Source organism: Crocuta crocuta, unplaced genomic scaffold (genome assembly GCF_008692635.1).
Source record: "Crocuta crocuta isolate KB4526 unplaced genomic scaffold, BGI_CrCroc_1.0 scaffold222, whole genome shotgun sequence".
In the NCBI taxonomy this organism is placed as follows: domain Eukaryota; kingdom Metazoa; phylum Chordata; class Mammalia; order Carnivora; family Hyaenidae; genus Crocuta; species Crocuta crocuta.
This window is the reverse complement of record NW_027528806.1, coordinates 2,728,133-2,738,994: the sequence shown is the minus strand read 5'-3', so window position 1 is coordinate 2,738,994 and position 10,862 is coordinate 2,728,133. Positions and strand designations below refer to the sequence as shown.

Genomic DNA, 10,862 nt, shown 5'->3' with positions numbered 1-10,862 from the left:
AATCATGATTTCTCCCCTACTCTGATGATTCAAAGAATATATGTCTATCCCCACTCCCAGCAGCCAGTTAAATATTAAAGGGATCCCTTCTACAAAGGATTCACTGCTTAATGAGGGGTAAATTCAATATTTGCAGTTGAGAAGACGAAAAACATCCAGATGAAAGCTGAAAAATCTAGTTAATAATCCAGAGATTTCCAGAAGTATAGATGTTAATAGAGTGTAGCCCCAGTATCGAGTGAGGTGATTTTTTCACTTGTCAGCTGAAAGTCTTGTGACACAATCTCAGACAGAAAAACATGATCTATTCCACATAGAATATGCTTTTTGAATTTTATTGTTTAAAGAACAAAATAAAAGAGAATAGGCACATCCACCAAAGTAACGTTTTCCATTAAATAGAAGACAAACCAAATACTTTGTAATAAAGACCATCCAGCTAAAAACAGCATATTAGATCCATAAAACAACAATAGCGAATTTGACTTTGTGTTTTATTTCAATGGACATACTTCATTCATTGTGTGTAGGTAAACTAGGCTAGATCTCAATAGGCAACAGTCACAGTTATTAAGCAAGTAAATACACCACCACTTCGGTGCCTCCTTTATTTCTTTATGTCTTCAGTCTCATCTGGCTCTTTCTCTTGATGCTCTCTTTCCCACCTCATTTCTTTTAACTCTTGTCTGTACTTCCGTTCAATGAACCGCTTCTGATGGGCCATCTGGGGAAAGTTATCTGACACGAGGAGATACATTTTATACTCAATAAAGGGTAGCCTCTAGTGCAAAGAATGATGTAAACCAACCACACACACATTCATGAGAAACGGAGAGCTGCATATTCTAAGCCAAGAGGCAAACAACTGCTCGGCAGGTTTCCTTAGTCTGTTCTCATTCAGAAATACAGCGGAAGTCTGCACCAGGACCCCTGATTCTAGATTGCAATATCTGAGGTGAACTTGAGTATAAAAGGCACCAAAATACAGAGAAATGTTAGAACACAGATGTGTGGTTTCAGAATGGTTCCAGGTAGGCAGGAGATGTTTTAACAAGAAGTGACTGTCAGGGAGAGGTTACAGAATATGGTCAAACAGACCTATGTATTTTTACAGAGTTCAAACCAGAAGCTTCAGACAAATAACCATTCATACAACACACCATTAGTTACTAAGAACTAAAGTTTCTGAAAAGAAGAAAAAGATGTGATGGACAAAAGGCATCAAGTCCTTATTTCTTATGATTCTATTTTTAAAGTTTATCACAAGTTACCCAAAGTTATGTCAGCAACAGCAATGCATGTAGAGCATTTTTAGTTAAAGGAAACAGGTCACTCAATGGTATAGTTTAAGCTATGTTTAGTTTGATATTTGGCCATGTGCAAGAGTGTTAGATACAGCGGATCTTGGTTAAGATTTAAAAATCTTATGATTCGGTTGTCATTTGTGGTATGTAGCAAGTACAGAGATGGGATGAGAAATCAAGGATGGAGTAAGAAAAAAGTCATTTTATACACTTAGTCAACAAACACTTACATACTTCAACAACAAACTTCACAAAGGGCCGCGTGCATGAATGAGAGCCCCCCAAGATACCTGGTAACACAGGGGGAAAATGGCGCTGTCCTGCCTAACCGCGTAAGGAGTCGTTCTGTACAAGAGCTCCTTCGTCACATTTAAAAATATGAAGATTCAGAGATGTGGGAGAGCACGGCATGTTTGGGGAAGAGCAAGTTTATTTTTTGTTAAAGTGGAAGCTTAATAAAAGGATATAAATAGACAGCAAATTCCTAAATTACTTTCCCTCCTTTTTATATAGTGTTTCATCCTCACCCCAGGTGGGAGAAGGGACAGGAACACGGTAGGAAAAGCACCTGAGAGGCAGGCAGTGAATCAGATGGTGTATATCTAAGTCACTGGCTGATTTTGAACAAAAGAGGTACATAACGACATCTGTATTTTAGAATAAAGCAGGAATAAAATCCTATTCCCTAAATGATATTAAGTTGACCTTCCATATTATATAGAATACAGGTCTCACACATTGTAAGTACTTTTTAAAAGATAAATCAAATTAAAAAAAAAAGTCAGCTGTAAAGCATGTTTCTACAAAATGAGTCCTACTTCCCCAGTAAATTCTAGTCTAAAACTTAGTCTGCATTAAAAAAAAAAAAATCCCACCATTCAGATGTAACCATTGATAAACTTTTAGAATATATCCTTACAGTTTCCTATGAAGTAAAGTTACGCTACACACACACACAATGTAAATGTGTATATACTACAAAAACATATGAGTACTTCATCATTTCCCCACCCACCCTTATTTTGGGAGAGAAAAACATAGGTACATTTTTATGGGTACACTTTTGTTTTTAAATGTATCCTAGTAAAAGCCTTTCCCTATACCATTAGTCTTCAAAAATACTCCTGTAATGATTGCAAAATATTACATTTGGGTAAAGCAAGAATGGGTCAACTACTGTTCATAGGCCAAATACAGCCCACCACCTGTTTTTGTAAATAAGGTTTTATTAGAACATAGACAAGCCCATTCATTTGCATACGATACATTCCTGCCCACTACAAGACAGAGTGGAGTAACTGTGACAGAGACTGTATGGCCGGTAAAGCTTAAAAGGACTATTTGGTCCTTTATAGAAAATGTTTGCCAACCCCTCGGATATACCATGATTTATTTAAACATTTCCCTGTTAACATGCAGTTTGATTTACTTTTTTATTAAAAAGGAAGGGAGGAAAGAAAGAATGAAGAAGAACGAGCTGGGGCTACACCCTACCACCTACAGAGCTGCCCATGATATGCTATTGAGTAAGAACAGAAAGATGCAGAAAAGTATGTAAAAAATATATCATTCTATTAAGACAGTAGTCAAAAACTAAAAAGAAAAAACTTTCACTTGTATAAGATTTTAGAAATATGCAGAAAAAAATACATTAGGCTGCTCACATGGGCTACCTGGGTTGAGAGTGGAACTCCACACAAACAAGGAAAAGGAAAATCAAAATGTATTTGGAAATACTTAAAAAAAATTCTTTGTCCATTTTATACGTATCTTACATTCTACTACACTCTATGCAGAGAATAATTATGAAGAAAAGAAGATCACACTTTATCAGTACTTACCATTTTTACATTTCCCCATTTTCTCTCTATAAAATATACATTATGAACATATAATTATAGAAAAAGGGTCAGGCTTACATTTTTCAAGTGCATCCATTGCTGCTCCCATTTCTGCTTGCTGAATACTATTAAATAAAATAAAGATAAGGTGCGGTTTACAAATTTTTTTCAAAAACACAAACTACGGCTACAAATTATTCACGTTGATTTTCATGTTCACTGCATAAAATTTTATCAGATTACTTCTGTCACATACTGAATTGTACAAGTTAGGAATATACACAAGGGCATGCAGGAACATTATTTATTTGCACAGAGCCTATTTAAGTTATTTTTCCCCATTTTTAATATTTAATACTATAATAAAATGCCTTCCATTTATATTAGGTCTGAAGTATTTCTTACTTAAGTTTGTACATCCTCAGCATAAAGTTTAAAGAAGCAAAGGGTAAAAAAATATACAGATTACTAATCACTTCTCAATTTAAGATATAAATTAGGAGGTTCAAAGAAAGATGATTATATATAATTCTTTTTTCCTGAGAGATGTTAGCATTTCCAACAAAACTCAAGTGAATAGAGACAAGAAATCAAATATCTAATGGCTGTTATCATGCATGACGTGTCCCATAAAATGCTTGCAGCAATGTTGGGGACCCTGTTGGGTAACAAAAACTGGACACAACTTACCTGCACACCAGGTAATGCGGCTTTCTCAAGGTAGCCAAAGCCCCTTATGCAGTGGTATTCCCACTGTCCAAGGCCAGTCTCAAGTTTGGGGCTGGGCTGGGTGGGGACACTAATCCTTAGGATTCACTTTGCTATTACTCTTTAACATTCTATAATCAGAGTTTAAAAAGACAGACTGCAGGGGCGCCTGGGTGGCTCAGTCGGTTAAGCGTCCAACTTTGGCTCAGGTCATGATCTCACGGTTTGTGGGTTCAAGCCCTGCATCAGGTTCTGTGCTGAAAGCCAGCTCAGAGCCTGAGGCCTGCTTCAGATTCTGTGTCTCCCTCTCTCTCTGACCCTCCCCTGCTCATGCTGTCTCTCTCTCTTTCTCAGAAATAAATAAAACGTTAATAAATAAATGAATAAATAAATAAATAAATAAACAGACAGACTTCAGAGCTTGGAAGTACCAACTAAGGAGTTCGCAGACACACAGGATGTTCATACGAAGGAGTTAAAAGTATCTTCCGTCGTACCTTGGTCCCTTCCCGCAGCCTATTCTCTCTCCCTTGAAGTACACAGCCACAGTGTAGGTTCTAGCATGGGAGGGTCCTACCGTCTGCAGAGTCCTGAGAGGAAAAACAGGAACTTTAATTATGGTAAAGTGTTATGTAATTGTTATTGCTAATATCTAGCTCCAGGAAAAAACATGTACTTACGACTTAGAGAAAGGCCAGAATAACAAGAAAATTTAAGGAGTAAGTTTATTTGCTAACCTGACAAATACAGAGAGCTTTTAAAGAAGGAAAAAATTTTTTAATTCTACACTGGATTTTTATTTTCTTTGCCCCAAAGCATTATAAATAGTATCTGAAGGCCAGCACTGAAGTGTAAAGTATTTTAAACAATTTCAGCATGTGTATACTCCAAGTATCATAAAACTAACAAACTTTCAGCAGGTTGGTAACTATTTCAAAAGGTAATTATTTCAGTCTGTTCACTGTTCTTCAGTGCCTATCACAACTAAAAATGATAAATATCTGGGCAATACACCTCCAGCCACATCTGTATGGTCTCATCCTTTATGAATCCTTTCCAATGTCTGGTATCTTATCTAAAAGATCTGAAGAGATGTTTCATTTCTGAAACATCTGAGATCATTTCGGAGGTTTGCTATGATGCTGCATACACAACACAATCGCCGAAAAACAAAAGGCCAGGTACTCTGGATTTTAATGACATGGTGCAGATTTCTAATGCAGTGGAACTGATAACTTTATGGAAAAGGGAAATTAAAAGTAGCCAACAAAGATAATGGAATGAACACAGTAATCTTGAAAAAAATATGTAAAACTACCCCATCATCTTGATAAAAAAGAGCAAGCTCGCTGTGTACTTGCATCTGGGGGATTTATGAGAAGGGAGCAGAGTCATTTCCTTTGTGTTTCTACGCTCAGTGGGATGAAAGCACATGGATGGTCTTCAAGGCAGCACTTATTATAGTAATCAGGCCTGGGCTACTAGAAGTTTATCATCTTCGTTTTATTTATTGAACCTTAATTATCACTTTGATGAGGAAATACCTTGAGCCTTTCATGTAATACGGTTTGGATATTCATTATGCTTATTAGGCACATATTAAAGTGCTATTTCTAAACATTTGGAGATTTTTTTTTCCCAATAAGGAAAGGAAACATTGTTTGGTGGTGACAGCTTCTTGGGACAATTTATAGTGGCTTGCTGTGGGGTGACTCAAACTTCTCTTGGCCTCCGTTCTTTTAGCGAAAAAGCCTGTAACGTGTTGTGACTATTAAATAAAGACATAAGAAAGGATTAAAATTCCCAACTGCCACTCTAGTGTTTTTCCTTTTGAAGTCTGAGAGAGCTCACAGAGAGGGGCTTTTATTCCATATGGAACACTCACACAAACGTGCGTGCCTGCAACCGTGTGTGTGCATGGACAGGGGGTAAACCAGCACTGAAACTTGAGTTTTAAATATCCTTAAAAACATATGCCCACATAATACGTGGGGAGGCAATCCACCTATTTTGATAATCCTCTCCTTTTGTAATTCTTCTCTGAAAACACCTCCTGAATCAACATCTGAGAGTCTCAAGATAATTACTCTATGTCAGAGTCAAATCTCCTGTTTTCATCCGAACAAGTATCTTGTGTGTAGTGACCTGCCTTCTTCCTGAATGACTTTTGGCTCCCACTCAAAGGATAACGATTTGTCACTAAAGATATTTAAAATCACACAGCAGAGTGTGACACACATTCTAAGAAGAACTCCAAACATCTGAATAACGCAGTGGCGGTGAAGAGCCGCCCGCTTCTCACAGTGACTGCCCAACGGAGCGCACAGCTGTCAGGCAACAGGGACAGAGGCCAACAAGGCTTCAAAGCCGAGTGGGGACTGACACCCAAATACCGTGAGAAACAAGCACAACCTTCTAATCTAGATGCACGGCCCAGCAGAGGTTACAAGAAATAAGATGAACAAAGCACTGATAATCAAAGGGGACCTACTTACTTTACTTCGAACGAAAACATGGAGACACCCAGAGAGACTCCGTGTTGGGCCCAGAGTCGGTGCCGAGAAGTCCCAGTGCAGGACCCTTGTCACGATCAGCCCGGAGCATCCAACACCTGTGGGAGCGAGTACTTACTTGTACAGAGGAATGTCTGGCTCCTTTCCTTCTGTCCTGAGTGTCAAGCAGCACTGCTGAAGCTGGGATTTGGGGTCATTCCAATCCTGATTCAAAATAAACTCCTGTAGCAAGTCCCCAGAAAGTATTTAGTAATGGGCTCTGTAATCACCGAGCATAAAGTGTAGAAGCAATTTACATTTTATATGAGCTTACTTTTAATCGTGGAAAGAAGCAAACATTCATGAAAGTATGAACATATTCCAAATCCTTATCAATGTACAGCGCGGCAATAAATGCTGAAAAGGAGAACGTTAAAAAATAAAAGCGCAATGTATTGGCATTTCCCAGAAAGATTAGGAGACCCAGACTTACAAGAAATGCTGTAATGAGGTTTTCAACTGTCAGACCCTCTTTATTTTTTAGAATTATCATGTTCTCTTTCTTAAAACAAGAATCACCCTTCATCACTAATATTAGAAACAACAGTATAGATGTGTGATTAAAATGCCAAAATCAAAGAGTACAAAGACCAAATTACGTTTGGTTAAAGGCTAAATAAATAGTTAAATTGACACACAAAATGCTATTGTATGACAGGGTAAGAATGGTATCTGGGAACACAGCCATGTTAATAACAGATCAGAAGAAAACCTGAAGATGAGATAGGACACCAGAATGAGCACATTCTTGGGGCCAGCCATCCTCAACACCAATCTTGAGAAGACTAACCTTTTACAAGCGTCTGTGTTACCTTTCATGAACAGAAATGAAACAATTTATAGACTCTATCTGCCCAGAGAAGAACTTAATACTGGGCTTAATGACAATGTAACATTATATCACACTCTGCATTAATAAATGGTGACCCCAAAGATGACTTCATTAAGAGGTATTGTAACCAAGTAAACAAATGGTGAGCTTTTATTTTTAATTTTATTTAAAACAATTTTTTAATGTTTACTTTTTATTTTTTTTACTTTTTTTTTTACTTTAATGTTTATTTTTAAGAGAGAGAGGGAGAGAGAGGGAAAGAGAGCGAGTGCACACAAGCGAGGCAGGGGCAGAGAGGCAGAGAGAGAGAGAGAGGGAGGGAGACACAGAATACGAAGCAGGCTCCAGGCTCTGAGCGGTCAGCACAGAGCCCGATGTGGGGCTCGAACTCACAAACTGCGAAATCAAGACCTGAGCTAAAACTGGATGCTAAACCAACTGAGCCACCCAGGCACCCCCAGGGTGAGTTTTTAAAAGAAGGTATAAAAATAGCTTTCATTGAGCTAAAAAGAAGAAGAAGAAGAAGAAGAAGAGGAGGAGGAGGAGGAGGAGGAGGAGGAGAAAAAAAAAGAAAAAATGCCAGTGAAACTGATTACTCAATTTAATTTTTTAAGTTACTTTTCTTTAATTGAAAAAGTTCTTTTAATAAGTTCCTTAGTCAGACTGGCTTTGCACTTTGCAAATGAGCTGGTTGTGCATGGTAGACTTTAATATTTGTATACAATTCCAACTGTCAAGAATAGCTATAATGCTTAAAAAAAAAAGTTCCAAGGCCCAGTGAATGGCCCACTTACTTTAAAGAAGTATAAGAAACAATAAAATGATGTTTAAAATCCTTTAGTTAGCCATAACAGGATTATTTATAATGCTTCCAGACCATATCAGAAACTGCCAAAGATGACATTTGTCTGTAGAGCTTTGAGCTCATTCAAAACAACAGATAATAGTTTTAGTATTTAGTGAATAAATTACCCTTCTCTCTTCTATGCCCCTATATANGGGGGGCAGGGGTGGGGTGGGGGGGGGGCACCACTGACCACTGAACAGAGACTGAATATAAAGCTCATTATTCATATATCTTAAGTCCAAACTATTCTCCTTCTAACAAACTTTGGAGAAATACAGAAATAAAAATCAAAGTAGAAGAGGCTTCTTTAGTTAGAACATAATAATAATGAGAAGTCAGATAAATGTGGGTGCATTTGATTTAAACTCTGAATCTGCGGGTTAAGAGAAAAGCTCTACTTCTAAGACTCACATTCCAAAAGGTCTGCCAAGGTCTTGGTCCTAAGGGCCACGGGTCTCTTGGTCTTGTCATTGGTGATGGCGTATTCCTGCATGCCCAGCTCCTCCGCTACCTTGGCCTGAGTTCTGTTATTCACTAAAGAGCTTCGCAACAACTGTACAAAAGAAAGTGAGATACACTTAGAAGCCATCTCCCTGTGGTCTCTCTCCTGCTCCCGCGTTGGGCCCAACTAGCCTGACACCATTTCACAGGCAGGGGCACCAGGGGAAGCAATGGTTTAGGTCCTCAACTACGACTCCCAGGCTGCCGTGACAAACTCCATGCTTCTAGATTCTCCTTAATTACTTACTCTGCTCCTGGATTTTACCTGACAATGTAAATAGTTTACTTAGTTGAGTAGCAGTGAGCTATGTTGGGGGAGGATATGATGAAAGAGCATAGCTTCCTTTAAATGTAATCCTACTAAGTGGAGCATTAAAAATTTTTTAAACCAACTTTACTGCAACACAATTTACAGACAATAAAATGTACCCATTTTAAGTATAGTTAGATGAGTTTTGACAACTTTCTACATTTCCATCACTCGAAATGGATTCCATGTGCCCCTCTGCAATCAATCAATCCAATGCACCACCTACCAGGCAAACTTGACCTACTTTCTGTCATGTACTTCAGTTTTAAAAAGGCTAAACTAAACTTCAAGTTTCATAGCACTGATGTTAAATTTGATATTTCAGGATTTGGGGAAGTAATGTTTTAGTAAATATTATTTAAATCTTTCAATTATTTGTCTTTTTACTTTTTTATTATTTTAAAAATGTATACAATATATCCGGAGTTATAGTGTATCAAATTAAGACTCGTCAATTGAATTAAAATGTGATTTTTATATTTCAACTTCAAGAATTCAAAACAAAAATTCTAGTAGAAATGTTTGTCAGCAAAGAGACTTCTAAGCACCATCCTAAGCAGTAACATTACAGTGCATGAAAACTATACAACAAACTCATCACCGAGGTACCCGTAAAATGAGCATGGTTTAGGAATTCAGCATTTGCTAATCACTTACTAGAGGGAGGTGGGCAGGGAGGCTGGGAAAGCGGGTAGACACCAATATGGACCAAACAGAAGCTGAAAGTAATTATTATCCCCAAATCTAAGATTTCAGGGAATAATATACCTAAAACTAGAACTTTTCCTGCAAGAGCTAGCACAAGTTCTTGGGCTGCTACAATTCCTTCCTCCAAAGGAAACTCCGTGCCACCAGGGCCAAGGAGCAGGAAGCAGCTGTGGACTGTGCTAGTATCACACGCCTACCACCCCACACTGCCCTTGGTTTATTAGATGCAAGTTCTATATTCTGCGGCTCCACAGTGTCAACTGAGCTTATGAAAATCAAGATTTATTCTCAATGCCTGAGACTGCATCCTTGACAATAGATAAATAAGAAACAATATGTTCTTAATTTGCCTGACAGTGATGCATGAAGCAGAAATTCAACTTGATCTTCATAAGCCACGCTTGCTGCTGAGTTATAGACTATTATTCTTTGCCTGTCTCTGCTCCCTTCCTCCTCCTATTTCCCCCAACTCTAACTTTTTTCTCAATATAATAAATGTTTCATTAAAACTAACAGCCACAGAGAAGCTCAAAATGAAAAAGGCCTACCATATAATGTTAATAGAAGACCCAACCAATAGGGACTCACCAGCCTAATATCTTGTAATTACAAAATAACTGAACTGGAAGACAGAGATCTTTTTTCATCTGGATTCCCAGTTGGGAAGTGGGGGGAGGCAGTTCTCAAAGTAGAGGCCAGGGGTAATAAAAGGGCTATTTTGAGAATATAGTTGCACCGAGCAAGTTGGGTTCTCTGTCAGTATATGCTTTGGTGAGAAGACAAAACTCTAATTTAGGTTGCCTATATGGAGATTTCAGGCCTCAAAATCAACAAGCCTAATGAACACATGAGCACACATGAAACACCATACAGCACAGGTTACCAGGACCAGCGGCTGCCTTCCATAGTCAGGGCTCCTTCTCCGGTATCATACAGCAATGTTGTCTGATGGAGAAGGAAAACAGTGAGGATGCTAGCACGCGCTTCCGGTTTTACTTAAGATAAGCCCTGAAAGATCTTGAAGCAGCAGGGTGGCCAGGAGAAAGTGACCTTCAAGTTCTTGCAAAACGAAGAACTCAGTGTGGAAGTAGGAAGCTATAAACCATCCATATTTTTAGAGTCGATTTAAATTTAGAAGATGAGAAGGCCTTGCTTTCTACCTAAACAACAAAGTCCGAATGGCAGTTCTTTAAGTGACAGCTTGCATCCTTGGCCTCTGCTGAACTCTACTTCAGAACGAATCATGCTGTTTTATAGCA

At 38.3% G+C, this 10,862-nt stretch overlaps 1 protein-coding gene across 6 annotated transcripts in view; it reads right to left on the bottom strand.

Annotated features, from left to right (window-relative positions):
- Positions 1-319: 319 nt before the first annotated feature.
- DROSHA (drosha ribonuclease III) overlaps positions 320-10,862 on the bottom strand; it is a 125,881-nt gene continuing 115,338 nt past the window's right edge. For all 6 annotated transcript variants that reach the window (XM_077755843.1, XM_077755845.1, XM_077755847.1 and 3 more), the window contains 6 exons: positions 8,496-8,637; positions 6,680-6,762; positions 6,485-6,588; positions 4,351-4,443; positions 3,224-3,270; positions 320-738 (listed from right to left, as the gene is read on the bottom strand). In XM_077755843.1, coding sequence (XP_077611969.1) covers positions 608-738; positions 3,224-3,270; positions 4,351-4,443; positions 6,485-6,588; positions 6,680-6,762; positions 8,496-8,637 — 600 coding nt within the window. In that variant the 3' untranslated portion in view covers positions 320-607. The remainder of the gene's footprint in view (positions 739-3,223; positions 3,271-4,350; positions 4,444-6,484; positions 6,589-6,679; positions 6,763-8,495; positions 8,638-10,862) is intronic.